Below are 14556 nucleotides of genomic sequence, written 5' to 3'. Positions count from 1 at the left end.
GGAAAACCTGACATACATCTCTGAGTTCTTCTATAGGAACTAAGGCCCCTGCCCAGGTAGAGGATGGTAACTTCAGGCTCAGTACAAGCACTGGGACCCCAGACTGGTTGGAACCGGAAGGCTGATGACTGAGATTCTTAGAACACCACACTGTTACCTCACCGCCAACTAAAGGAAGGTTACACACCCTGCAGCCCTCCCCCCCGCCCCCCCCGCCTCCCAAATTTCCGTATAAAACCTTCTTCCCTGAAACCCATGGGGGAGTTCCGGCCTTTTGAGCACAAGCCACCCGTTCTCCTTGCATGGCCCTGGCAATAAGTCTTTCTCTGCTCCAAACTCTGATGCTCAGGTGTGTTTGGCCTCACTGTGCTTTGGGCACACAAACTTGCTGTTAAGTGAGAATAAGAGGTTAGACAGGAGGGTCAGAGTCAGAGAAGGCATCATGAAGACAGAAGCAGAAGGTGGAGTGATGTGGGGATATGAGCCAAGGAATGTGGTGGTCTTTAGAAGCTGGAAAAGGAAAGGAAATGGATATCCCCTAGAGACTCCAGAAGGAACACAGTGTTGACCTCCAGAACTATAAGATAATAAATGGTGTGGTTTTAAGTCTCTAAGTTAGTAGTAATTTGTTACAGCAGCAATAAGAAACAGGAACTGTCAAATCCCTTTACCAGTTTTTCTGCCAGTGAATGTCCAGCCTCGTCTTGAATGCCTCCAATGATGGGGATATCACTATCTACACAGGCACCCTGTTTTCTTTCCAGCAAGCTCTTTCTTCTGTGGAAACCTTCCTCCGTGGTAACCTCCCACCCATTGCATGCCCACCTCAAGCCCCACTTCTTGGAGCAAGGCTCAACAGACACAATCTAAATCCCTTGTACACACGAGGCTTTTATAGACATAAATTATCTCTCCTCCACGTTTAACAGCCTCCAGTTTTGTCCTTGGCCAGTTTACAAAAAGGTATAAAAGCCAACTTTCTCTTGATGAGACTTCAGCTAAACACTTGTGGAATGGGATCCCATTGCCCGTGTCTTCCCATCCATAGAGGAGCCCATGGCAAAGTCCATAACCGAGCACACCCCCTTCCAAAAAGAATCATGTAGACCCCCTACTCACTTCCCCCAGGGGCTCAACAATAGTCTCGACCCTTTCGATAGTATTTGTCATTAAAAATAATGTCAAAACTTCAGGTTCCGAGCGTTGGCAAGTGACTAGAATTTAATAATATAGTTTCATTTCCATAGTATTTATTTTTATAGTTATTTTCTATTGATGGCAAGAGAAACTAATTTTCATTTTCAGTTCAGGCTAGTGTTTCCATTTAAAACATGTAAGTAGTAAAAAGACTGAACCAGATTAAGGATAACGGTAAATCTTGGCAACGCGGGTGGTTATTGATTGCGGATGACGAGGGGCTGTGTGGTTGGATCTGGAGCTACCAGGGACCTCAAAATTATTTGGATAATTCCCAAGCCGCGTCGCACCATATAGTACACTAAAAAAGATGCCACAAACACGTTTGCAAGAGTCAGGATGGCCGAGCGGTCTAAGGCGCTGCGTTCAGGTCGCAGTCTCCCCTGGAGGCGTGGGTTCGAATCCCACTTCTGACAATCTTCTCCTTTTTCTCTCTTCCTGTGCCAGGGTCTAAGGAGAGTGCCTTTGCGGTTTCAGATCGGATCTTTCTCTTTTACATTCCAAAAGTCAAATAAATATCATTAAGGAAAAAAACACCTTTTAAGAAGGAAATACTTGTTTCGTAAAAAGATTAATAGTATTACCTATTTGATGTGCCACTTTACGTGAAAAGCAAAAAAAAAAGAAAGAAAAGTGTGAGTTTGTCAGAAGTGGGATTCGAACCCACGCCTCCAGGGGAGACTGCGACCTGAACGCAGCGCCTTAGACCGCTCGGCCATCCTGACTACTTGCGTAGTTCTCTGCGAGCAATCCCCTTCAAAATTGGCTCTAGTGTGCGCATGCGTACCGAACCACGGGAACTGTCTTGTTCTCCTCCCTGCGTTGGGAGGAGCTAGATACTGGCGTTGACTCGAAGGGGAGGAGCGAGACGGAACGAGAAGGTGCAGAACTAGGCGCTTGGGCAGCGGCAGAGGGCGCGCGCGGCGTGGTGGACACTGAACGGCGGAGAGACCGAGGACTATTACTTTGACCTGTGTGCGTTCGTGCCGCCGACAGGCATTCATTCTGCATTCATGCATTTACTATTCACATCAGCTTTGATTCTTGCATATCTGTAAGTACCCTTGCATTTCTGCATACATGCCCTCTTGCCTGTTCCGATGTGTGTTTAACTCATTCACTCAGGCTCCAGGTTACACCGAGTCCTGCAGCGGCACAGCCGGATCCACCCTTTTTCCTGACCGTGTTCCTAGTTCGCAAACCTTGCTTGGCACACAGTTGGCGTGCAGCGAACGTCCCCGGATTAATCCGTCCCTCGCCTCCTCCTTCCCGCAGTGCGTCATTTCGTGATTCACGTCTCCTCCCTAACCCCAGACTTACCCACGCGCTGGCTCTGCCCAGGGACTAGAAGACCTCAGGTCGTGAGGGTACCTTTCTCCACGGGATTTCGGGGAGGCTTGCATACAAAACAGAATTTCCGCCCTTAAGACACATTCAAGCCTGGGGCGAAGGGAGAAAGATAAGAAATACGTGAAAGGTAAAATGGCAAAAAAAAAGAAAAAGAAAAAGAAAAGGTTAAAGGTTCTGCTAAGTGCAAGAAAGAGGATGCCAGGAAACTTGCAAGAGACTTTGAAATAGGCCAAGAAAGATAACTGGGTGTCCTGTTTGGGGCACCAGTCCTGGCTGGCTGATTCTCAAGGGCCTGCACCTTTCATTACTTCTATATACAAATGATTCTTATTCACGGAAATGCAAGTGGATTTTGTCGGAGTGGAATGCAATTAATTATTACCCTGTGGATATTGACCATTTTTACATCTGTATTATAAATCCATTTGTGATTGCCAATATATGTATGTCCTTTGAGTCAGTTGTAACATCTTACTGGTTTCCCCACAAATTACTGAGTTAGATGAAATCTTTGACTTGTGTTCATTTTATAATTATGTGAGAATCACGATTTTACCTTAAAAAAGTCTCTTTTAATAGTGATCAAGGGTGACTAGGGGGACTTCCCTGGTGGCGCAGTGGTTAAAATCTGCCTGCCAATGCAGGGAACATGGGTTCGATCACTGGTCGAGGAAGATCCCACATGCGGCGGAGCCCATGAGCCACAACTACTGAGTTCGCATGATGCTACTATTGAAGCCCAAGCGCTCTAGAGCCCACGTGCTGCAACTGCTGAAGCCTGCGCGCCTAGAGCCTGTGGTCCCCAATAAGAGGCGCCACTGAAATGAGAAGCCCGCGCACCCCAGTGAAGAGTAGCTCCCCGCTCACCACAACTAGAGAAAGCCTGTGCAGCAACAAAGACCCAACGCAGCCTCCCCACCAAAAAAAAAAAAAGTGACTAGGGGCTCCCACCATAAAAAATGGTACTGATGGACCTAGTGGCAGGGCAAGAATAAAGATACAGATGTAGAGAACGGACTTGAGGACACAGTGGGGAAGGGGAAGCTGGGACGAAGTGAGAGAGTAGCACTGACATATATACACTACCAAATGTAAAACAGATAGCTACAGCTCAGTGCTTTGTGATGACCTAGAGAGGTGCGATAGGGAGGGGAGATGGGGTTATGGGGATATATCTTATAGCTGATTCACTTTGTTGTACAGCAGAAACTAACACAACATTGTAAAGCAATTATACTCCAATAAAGATGTATGAAAAGAAAAAAAAAAGAGTGACTAGGGGCTCTCATAGGAAGGGTGGTCAGGGAGGCCACTCTCAGAGGAGATGACAATGAGTTCCAAAGGGAGAGACGAGTACAGTCAAAGCCGGGAGTAGCAGTGTTCCAGGTGGGAGGCATAGCCAGTGCAAAGGTCCTGAGTCAGGGAGGGGCTGCGGTCTTTTGGAGGGGCAGCAAGGCCAATGGGGCAAGGGTATGGGTGGCAGGAGGCTGAAGTCCATATCACACATGGCTGGGATGCCAGGAAGAGGAGTTTGGCTTTTCTTCTGTGTGTGTTGGAGTCACTGGAGTGTTTAAAAGCAGGCGAGTGACATGATTCAGTTGGCCTTTCAAAATGATCCTTTTGGCTGCTGTAGGAGAAAGGACATGAGAGGCAAGAGAAAATCAAGAGTCCAGCGAGAAGGCCATGGAAAGGAGAATGAGAGATGATGGTGGCTGGACCAGGGAAGTGGAGATGCAAAAGGTGGTCAAGTTCAAGACTCAGGATGTGTTTTGGAGGTATAACGAACTGGCTGGGGGATATGTGTGTGTGTGTGTGTGCGCGCGTGTGAATGTGGAAAGAGGGGATGCAGGGATGCAACAGAAAGTCACCAAGATCATAGAGGTTATCCGATGCTCACAACTGCCCTTTGAGATCAGTGCTGTGGGCAGGAGCTGCTTCCTACTCCTACTCCAGGGAGCTCAGGCTCACACAGGCTGAGTGATTTGCCAACATCCTCTTTGGGGCAGAAGCCCTGTGCTCTCCACCTCTGGAACCCTCCCCTCATGCCTTACACCACCAATCTTTCTATGGGCGCATCGTTTTAGAGGTAAGAAAACAGTGGCAAGCCCAGAGCTGGAGCCCAAGCCAGACCCTCTCTGCCTGCTCCCCTCCTGGCCTGGCTGGGAGAAAGTGCTCATTGGATGGAGGTGCTGAGGCCCCACTCAGCCCTACCTCCTGCGTTTGGGTGGATGGTCAGCTGTCCTCCCCTGACACCTTTCAGGTGCCAGATCTGTGGCGTGGAGGAAGCCGTTTCAGGATCCCATTCCAGCTTCAGACCCCCAAGACCAAAAATGGGAAAGGACCACTATTCCTGTTTGTTCCATTTCCCCCTTATCAGCAGCCTAGACACCAACGATGGATCCTCGAGGGACGGACCTCACTCATTTTCCACTCTGGGCATTTGTCCAGGTTGGAAGAGGAAAGTCCCCTGAGCTCAGCCTGGAAAGTCTACCAGCAACTGGGGAAGTCCCGGCACGGCCCTGCTCAGCCCTAATAGGGACAGATGGAGTCAGTCCCTGTGGGGACCTGGTGCTCAGCCAGCCCAGGGGCCTGAAAGGGGGAATCCTAGCATCCCTGTGACCTTGGCACACATACCCACCTCTGCTTGGGAAAAGAGTGGCAGGAAGCTGAGTTTTAGCAAATGCCTCCTTTACATCCATTATTTCACTTAATGTTCATAACATCACCACAACACCGAATATCATTACCTCCATTTACAGATGAGGAAAATGAGGCTCAGAGAGGCCAAAGTAACTTACCCAGAGTCACACACATGATAAGTGAAACCTGATTTTTCTGGCTTAGTACTCTTTTTTTCAATACTCCTTCTTGAGAACTATTCTGAGCCTAGGGCTATTCTGAGCCTAGAACTGTGACAGGTACTTTATTTACATTGTTTCTTTTTTCTTTTTTTTTTTTTTTTTGTTACGCGGGCCTCTCACTGTTGTGGCCTCTCCCGTTGCGGAGCACAGGCTCCGGACGCGCAGGCTCAGCGGCCGTGGCTCACGGGCGCAGCCGCTCCGCGGCATGTGGGATCCTCCCGGACCGGGACACGAACCCGTGTCCCCTGCATCGGCAGGCGAACTCCCAACCACTGCGCCACCAGGGAAGCCCCCATTGTTTCTTTTTAAAAGCAAAAGCCATGAGGGCTTGCCAACTAAGGTGGCACGCTGGATTTGGAGACGTTAATTTTAGTTCTGTTTTCATTATTGGAGGAGACTTAAAAGAAAGGGTAGGCTTTTCCCAGCAAGCCAGTCCAAGTGGCAAGGCCAAGCTTTTGTGCCTCAGGCTCTGATTTCCTTGGCCAAGGTTCAGGGACAGAAGACATCAGGCGCCAGTAGTGGATCCCTGCCAAGGCCTGGTTTGGGCATCCTGATGCACTGAGGGGGGACCTCAGGGGTGAAGCGGATGAAGCAGGTGTGGATCTCTGATGGGGTGGGATAGGAACTGCTTGGTCCCTCTGGAGCCAGAGCCAAAGACCTCAGATCCCCCCTTGGTGTGGAGAGTTGGGCAACCCAGTTCCCTGATTTTGAATGGATCATGTGGACAGTGGTGACCAGAATGGACCAAAGGCCAGAAGCTCACTTCCAAGTTCTGTAGACTTTTTATCATGCCCCCAAGGCCTTTGATCACCCTAGAAAGAGAACCCCAGGAATGGGGGAGACTCTGTAGCACGCCACTCAGATAAGCAAGAGGTGTAGAGGCAATTTTGACTTGAGGCAGCATGGCTGAGCATCTCAGTGTGTGGATTCTGGAAACACCTGAGTTGAAATCTTGTTTCTGCTAGTTCTGTGACCATCGGGAGTTACTTAGCCTCTCTGTCCCTCTGTTCCTCAGTTTCCCAATCTGTAAAATGAATTTAGGAATAGTATCTGCCTCAAAGGGTTGTATAGATTGAAGAGTTAATACATGCTCAATATTTAGAGTTCCTGGAATAGAATAAATGCTTTAAACGTTAGCCTAGAAAAATAAAGCAATGTACCATTTCTTCCTTTTCCCCCCCCAGGGACTGCCAAAGTATTAGTGTTTAATAGCACAACTGACCAAGGTCCAAGATATGAAGTTACCGTGTTCAGGAAACGTGGGGGGCACGGGAGGGAAATCACTCTATAAATTAACTCTATAGTATATGGTAAGAAGAATGCACACTTTATAATATAAAACCTGTCTACACATAGTAGTAGACCATCGTCTTCTCTTGGCTTGTAAAAAGGTTGTTCCAGATTCCGGTGCAGATGAGCAACCTTCAGCTCTTCTGTGTGGCAGGGATCTTGTTTTCACCGTCCAGCTCTTCCACCCCAGCCTGTGTCATGAGGTCTGTGATATTTTTCTCTAGGTCATCAATTCTTCCAACGATCTGGTCGGACATGGTCTGAAATTTATCTTGCATCTGTTGCAGGGGTGTCTGCACCACCGAAGTGAGATCCTGCACGGCCTTGGGGTCAGTCTTGGCCATCTCCCCAGTTCCCAGCTTGACGGTGCTGTCTCACACCATCACCTACATTGCTGTTTGTCCCCAGTGTACCATTTCTTGCACCTGCTGAATACTGTGGAGCAAGTGCCCACCTGTCAAACTGACTTTGCAGAAGTAGTGTCTATAGGGCCATCCCGACAACCGTAATATCCTGACTGCCCCCTTTGAGCCAGCTTTGCTCCCCTCTCCAGCCTCATCTCCCACTTCCAGCTCCCTGCCCACATCTTTCTGTTCCTTCAATCCACAAAGCACATTCCTCCTCGGGGCCTTTGCGCTTTCTGTTTCCTCCATGCAGAGCCATCTTCCCCCAGCTCATGCAGGGCTGGCTCCTTTCATCATCCCCAGGTCAGCCCCAGGGTGAAAATAGCCCCTCACCCCACCTCCCACTCACTTTCAATCTGGCCTCCTTCTGACAGATGCAAAGTTACTGTGCTTATTCACTGGCTTATTTGATGATCACGTTTCTCTCCCACTAGGCTCTGTGCTCTTGTGAAGTCAGGAACCGTGGCCATCTTGTTCACCAGGTATTCCCAGCAGATAGTACAGTACCTGTCACGTAGCAGGAACTTGATACGTAAGTACTGCATGAGTGGATGAACGGACAAATGGATGGATGGACGGATGGGCGGGTCAATTCCCTGGGCTCTTCAAGTCAGTTTTCTGTCTGTCTCAGGTGGAGCTCAGGAAGCTTCCTCAGGTGAGACCATTTATGACCCCTTGCCTTCCCCTGAGGCTTCAGCTCAGACTCACACGCCCAGCTCTCTGCATTGACACATCAGTTCCTTTTGTCCATCTGGGGCTCAGGGACCTCCAGACCTCTCGCAGGCCCCATCCGCTCTGCCTCTTTTGGCTAAAACGTTTTGGTGTTCTGCTTAGGGCTCCACAAGCCCAGGGCTTTCTCTCAGGGTGGGCTGAGTACTCAGTGCAGGGTTGAAGCGGGACGTGGTGTCTGAGGTCTAGGGATAACTCAGGTTATTACGCCGGTTCCCTCCCTGTGACCACAGCCCTGTCGAAGGAGTAAAGTACTGCTGTACCAATTGCTAAACAGGGCTGCCCTGAGTCCCCACCGCCACCCTGGCCCCTCCCCACTCCCGATTCCTGCAGTCCACCAACCTACCGGCTGGCTCCAGCGCAAAGGTTGTCGTCCGTCGTCATGGGCAGGTGCGATGCAAGTCATTAAAGATGTTAAACATTTCCGCAGGACCACATTATGGCTTTCCTCTTTGACCTGATGCTCCACTACTCTTTGGGAGCCCCTTCTGATTCAATCCCACCCCTGCTCTGGCCACCTCCCACTCCCACCACTCACCCCTCCCTCTCCCGCTCCCCACCCCGCTCTTCTGGTACCAGCCCCCTGATTTTCCATTGGAAACAACCCCTACCCCACTCTCTGTCCAGGCAGGTCACGTGAAGTGGACTCTACTCTCCTACCATGTTGGGGGAAAATAGGCTTGTGACTCAGGTCTGACCAATCAGTCAGTTCCATTCACCTAGCTACACAGTGATTGGTTCAGAAATGAACACATGATTCCAGTTGGTCCAATGAGAGTCTGCCGAGAGGGAACTCTTGGAGAAGAGAAAGTGGGTGTGGGGCTCAGCTGGCTGAGGCGGTAAAGTGTGAGGCTGGTGGTGGCTCTCATTGCTATGCCATCCAGAGCCTGCTTGAGAAGAGCTGGAAAATACAGAAAGTCAGAACTCTATTCGAACACTTGGATTTAGTTGTGCCTGAAACCATCCGCCCCTGGTCTTTTCAGTTTCGTGAGCCAATGCCCTTTTGCACTTAAGCCAGTTAAATGTGAACTTCTGTCACCTGTGACCCAAAGACTAATATGGCCTAGATCTGTGCTGGCTTACACGGTAGTCAGGAGCTGACTAGTGAGCATTTGAAATGTGGCTACACTGAATTGAGACAGATCACGTGTCACATACAAACTAGATTTCAAAGAAAGTATGAAAATAAAGATGTAAACTACGATTGACCCTTAAAGAATAAGGGTTCAAACGGTGTGGGTCCCTTACGTGTGGATTTTTTCAGCAGTAAGTACTACAGTACTACACAGTCTGCAGTTGGCTGAATCCATCCACGGGTGCTGCACCGCAGGTAGGGAGGAACCACGGATATGGAGGAACCTCAGGTGCAGAGGGCAGACTAATTTATACACGGATTTTTTTTTTTTTTTTCTTTTTTGCGGTACGTGGGCCTCTCACTGTTGTGGCCTCTCCCGTTGCGGAGCACAGGCTCCGGACGCGCAGGCTCAGCTGCCACGGCTCACGGGCCCAGCCGCTCCGCGGCATGTGGGATCTTCCTGGATCGGGGTACGAACCCGCTTCCCCTGCATCGGCAGGCAGACTCTCAACCACTGCGCCACCAGGGAAGCCCTATACACGGATTTTTGACCGTGGGGAAGGTCAGCACCCCTAACCTCCATGTCGTTCAAGGGTCAACTCTATTTTCTTATTAACTTTTAATATTGATATGGTAAAGCGATAATACTTTGGCTATGTTGTGTTAAAACATATTGTTAAAATGAATGTCATCTGTTTCTATTTTCTTTTTCGATGTTGCTAGTAGAAAATTTTACTTGTGTATGTGGCTTGTGTTATGCTTCTGTTGGACAGTGCTGGCCTTGATGACCCACCTGTAAAATATCAGGAAGCAAGAGATCAGAGCCTACGCAAATAATGAAGCATCCCCACCAGAAAAGCACTCCAAAGATACCGAGGAGGAGGGGTTTCCCTGCTGGCGCAGTGGCTGAGAGTCCGCCTGCCGATGCAGGGGACGCGGGTTCGTGCCCCGGTCCGGGAAGATCCCACATGCCGCGGAGTGGCTGGGCCCGTGAGCCATGGCAGCTGAGCCTGCGCGTCCGGAGCCTGTGCTCCGCAATGGGAGAGGCCACAACAGTGAGAGGCCCGCGTACCAAACAAACAAAAAAAACCCCAAAGATACCAAGAAGGAGAAGGCTTCCTGGTAGAAGGTGGGCACAAAAGATTAGGTCTAGCTTTGCAGGGGTTGAGAGGAGGGGGAAGGCATTCCAGGTCAGGGCACAGCATGAACAAAGGCCTGAACGTGGGACTAACGGGAGAGGGGTCTCAGGAGAAACGAGGGTGGAATAAGGGAGCCTTGAGGGTTAAGATGGGCCGTCAAGGGAATTTCCTGGTGGTCCAGCGGTTAAGACTCCCCACTGCCAATGCAGGGGGTGTGGGTTCCATCTCTGGTCAGGGAGCTAAGATCCCACATACTGTGCAGCGTGGCCGAAAGATTAAAAAAAAAAAAAAAGATGGGCCGTCGATTTTGCCCATCAAACTGGGACTTCCAAGTAGGGAGAGAAGGGCCCTAATTCTGGGGAGGGACAGGAGCAGAATCTGCAGGCCTTTCCCACCAGCATGGAGCCACTCAGAGTTTCAGCATTTCCTTTGGAAATTCTCTCATCCTCAAATAGCTCCCAGTTTCCCTCTGATCTTTCGATTACGCCTAATGCTTTCTGTTTTCTCTAGGCCTGTTTCCTGCAGTCCTTTTCTGTGCCTGCTGGCATCCAGCTCCTAGAAAACATAACTCATGTCCTTGGACCTCAACAGAGGACATGCTAGCAGGGGCCTGGAAAAGTGACAGGTGGACTCACCGAGTCCCAGTAGGGCATCACTGAGTAGTACAAAATCAGGGTGCTCTGTCCCCCAGCCAGAGACATCCTGGGGGAGCCATGTCCCCCCAATTCACCTTTTGCAATGCAGAAGAAAAAAAGCCATGAAAATTACTTTTCATTCTGAAAAAAAAGAGCATTACTGATGTCTCGTTTGTTCTCCAAAGGTTTCCACAGAGATACAGAGCAAGTATCTTAGTTTATCAAGCTCCCCACAAAAATGAGACACAGTCTGATGCAATATTTTTCTAGGTCAGGCGGTCACAAAAAGCTTGTGTTGCTGAAGGGCTCCGCATTTTACAGCCCTTAGCTGTCCATTGGACAACCCCTTCCTGGGGAAGCTGGCCTCTAACCTGGGTCAGCTCCCCTGTCTGCACCAGAGCCCTCAGCATGGCACACGTGTGTGTGTGTGTGTGTGTGTGTGTGTGTGTGTGTGTGTGTGTGAGATTCTCAGGCCACTGAGAATCACCACTGATCCCCAGCGCCTGGCATCTTGTAGGTAGGCACCCTGGAAATACTTGTTAATTGAGCAAATAAATCCTAAATTCAGAGTTTAACCCCCCAGGTATTTACAGCACCCCAAATAAGGATCTCAGTTCTTGTGCTCGAATCTTCGAAATTACATTTCAAGGGACACAAGTCTCTCCCAGTTAACGTCAGGCTGCAGAAGAGAGGAACCTTCCTCTCTCCACCTTCCTACTCAGCCTCCTGGCTGAGTGCCCACTCTGCCCCAGCCCTGAGGACCCCAAGTAGGTGTGGGAGTAGGAGGGCGTTTTCATGAGGTTCATCCCAGGCTCTGGTGCGTTAAGAAGCCACATTTATAGGAGAGCTTCGAGTCAGACTGAACGTACATGTTTCCATCCTCTTGCGTGTTACTGAGTCTGAGCTCATCATACTGCTCACCACATGACAGGCCAATAAATTAAGAGACGAGCTGTTGGGGGAAGGGATAATGACTTTATTTGGAAAGCCAGCAGATGGAGAAGTTGTGGACTAGTGTCCCAAAGAACCATCTTCCTCAAGTTAGAACTCAGGCTTCTTTTATACCAAAAGGGGAAGGGGTAAAGTCCTGGTTCCAGCCAGACTCTGGAGGGGTGGTGGTAATTTCTCCCTCCCTGCAGTCATTCACAGGTGGGCCTGGTCAGGATGGTTCCTGCGAGCTAAACAAAGGTACTTTAGCTTACCACTCATTTTCTGGGCGGCAGGGTTCCCAGAGCTGGGCCATTGTGTATACTTTAAACTTATAGGCAACATCCCTTTGGTGATTAACTTCGAATACAAAGGTTCTTCCTTATTGCATGAGGACTATTGGGGGCAACTGAGGCAAGGGATTTGGAAACATTCTAAAGATGGAGCAGCTGGAGAAGATGAAGATCACCGGGGTTGGAGTGAGGGTTAGGGCTGGGCTTCCACCTAGGGTTGGGGTTTTTATCTCCCAGCCGAGGTCCCCTTCAAGATATGTGTGCATGTAAACCTCAGGAGGTGGGAGTGGTGAACCGCGAGGTTCTTCACCAAAATTCCATGAGGCACCGGGGCTGCAAGGGGAGAACAGGAGCCTTAGAATTCTGCTGCCTTGGAATCTTGGCCAGAGGGGAAGTGTGGGGAGGTGGGGGGCCCAGCTGTGGCTGGGGACAAGTGGCATCCGCTGGCACAAAATGTGGTCTAGAAGACAGCAGCTGGAATTCAGCTGGGCAGAGAGGGCAGAACTTCTGTGGACAGCTCAGCTGAGAAGGGGACTGTGGCCTCTCTGAGGGGGAGGCTCTGACAGAGGGTATGAGGGGAGTTGGGTGGCGACAGGGCATGTCCTAGTGTCTGTGTCTGTGGGTGTGTAGAAGCGTGTGTCTCTGGGAGTGAGGATGTATATGTGTCTGAGGTGTGCGCATGTATGATTAAATGTGTGAATGTGTATGCTGGTTTAGAGATGGCTGTGTGTCTAAGGGAGTGTGGGCACCCCACCAGGCCAGTGTGTGTATATGTATGTGGGGCATTTTTGTGTGGCTGAGTTAGTCATGTGTGTGTGCTGTGTGTGAATGTGTTTTGTGTGTATGCGTGACAAGGGATGGGGCAAAGAAGCACTATAAACTCGGGATGGAGCCATTTGGAGCTTACACCATTGGAAACTTGTGGAAATTTGAAGACTTGGGGGCAGGAGAGCCAAGTTCAAATCCCAGCTTTGCCACCTTTCAGCTGTGTCCTCAATAGTCTCTCCTTCTTTCCAAGCTTCAGTTTCCTCATCTGTAGAATGGGCATCATTACCCTCACTGCCTCCCAGGGCTGACCTACAGACCACTCTGGGCCAAGGTAACTCAGCTCCCTCTGGGGAGAGGAAATGAGAAAAGAGGTTCCATTCTCTGTGCTCTTGGAATTTCTTACCAAGAGCATGTATGATTTTTATGGTGGAGATGTTAGGAAAAGGCGTCTGTGCTCTGGAAACCTTTACCACCTTTCTCAGTCTGGCTGGGGTGATGCTTGTTGTTCTGCGGACAGATGACCGTGGTGGACATGGCTGGGTGTGAGGTTATTTACCAGGGTCAGATCCTCAGACCAGGCAGGCTCTGGGTGGTCTCCCTCTCCCCAGGAGCCAGCTAGGGATCTCACTGCCTAACTTGGAGAAGACAGGAATGCTGCTTCTCGGAAGCCTCCCGACTTGCATTCTTGGCCAAGAAGAGTGGGGCCCACCCCGGTGCCCAGAGAAACAGGACAAAATCACATGTAGAAACAGACTTAAGGGTTAAATTAAATGGAAACTTGCCTTTCACAATGTCTGTTTTCTTTTCCCTCCTTTTATTTTTATTTTTTTAGGTCCCCCTCCTCCCCACAATGAATCACAAAAAGCTATTATCAGAGGTTATGTCTGGGGAGGGAAAGGGAAGGATTTCACTTTCCATTTTGTACCTTTCAAAGTAAGGTTTGAATTTTGGAACCATATCCTTTTTTCCTCTTTGTTCTCCTGCTTCCTCCTGTCGCTGGTATCAGGAAGTCTCTGGCCAGAGAGCCTGCCACTAGGGATTTTCTTCTTCAAAGCTTAGCATGTGAAAAGGAAATAAAAACTGCAGTCACTGTTATATAATTTTTTAAAAAATTTATTTATTTATATTTGGCTGTGTAGAGTCTTCGTATCTGTGTGAGGGCTTTCACTAGTTGCGGCGAGCGGGGGCCACTCTTCGTCACGGTGTGGGGGCCTCTCACTGTCACGGCCTCTCTTGTTGCGGAGCACAGGCTCCAGATGCGCAGGCTCAGTAGTTGTGGCTCACGAGCCCAGTCGCTCCGCGGCACGTGGGATCTTCCCAAACCAGGGCTCGAACCCGTGTCCCCTGCATTAGCAGGCGGATTCTCAACCGCTGTGCCACCAGGGAAGCCCTCTGTTACATAATTTTTAAAAATCCCGAAACGCTGACTTCCAAAACTTAATTTTTTTTTCACATTGCATATTTAAAAATTTTTTTAACAGGCATTACATTTACATAATTTGACTTTCAAAAGGTACAAAAGAATAAGCAGTGAAACACTTTCCTCTCATCCCTGACCCCAATTTTCTTCCCCAGAGGCAACCCCTGTTCCCAGTTCCTCATGCAGCCCTCCAGGACATCTTTGCATGTACAAGCAGATACATATAGGTATTTCCTCTCCTTCCCCTCCTGATGCTGTGGTTTCCTTTACACTCTGCTCCGTTCCTCCCCCGACCCCAGCATTTAACAATATATCTTGGTGGTTGTTTGCAAGAGTACACGAATGCCTATAGAATCTGGTCATTTTACAGAAGGGGAAACTGAGGCCCAGAGAGCTCTAGAACCCCGTCTTGCCTCACAGTCTGGGGAGTGTTCCTCAAGTTGGAGGGTGAAATCGTCAGGGATGAAC

At 49.5% G+C, this 14556-nt stretch overlaps 1 protein-coding gene across 1 annotated transcript; it reads right to left on the bottom strand.

Annotated features, from left to right (window-relative positions):
• Positions 1-6782: 6782 nt before the first annotated feature.
• Positions 6783-7042, bottom strand: LOC309977293 (heat shock factor-binding protein 1-like; the record flags this gene model as incomplete). The annotated part of the gene is made up of 1 exon (XM_082863332.1): positions 6783-7042. One exon carries the CDS (start codon positions 7040-7042, stop codon positions 6833-6835), a length of 210 nt encoding a protein of 69 aa, XP_082719458.1. The 3' UTR covers positions 6783-6832.
• Positions 7043-14556: the final 7514 nt, after the last annotated feature.

The sequence above is a fragment of the Leucopleurus acutus genome (assembly GCF_964270905.1).
Source record: "Leucopleurus acutus genome assembly, chromosome: 20".
NCBI lineage: Eukaryota > Metazoa > Chordata > Mammalia > Artiodactyla > Delphinidae > Leucopleurus > Leucopleurus acutus.
This window is presented reverse-complemented; position numbering and strand designations above follow the sequence as displayed.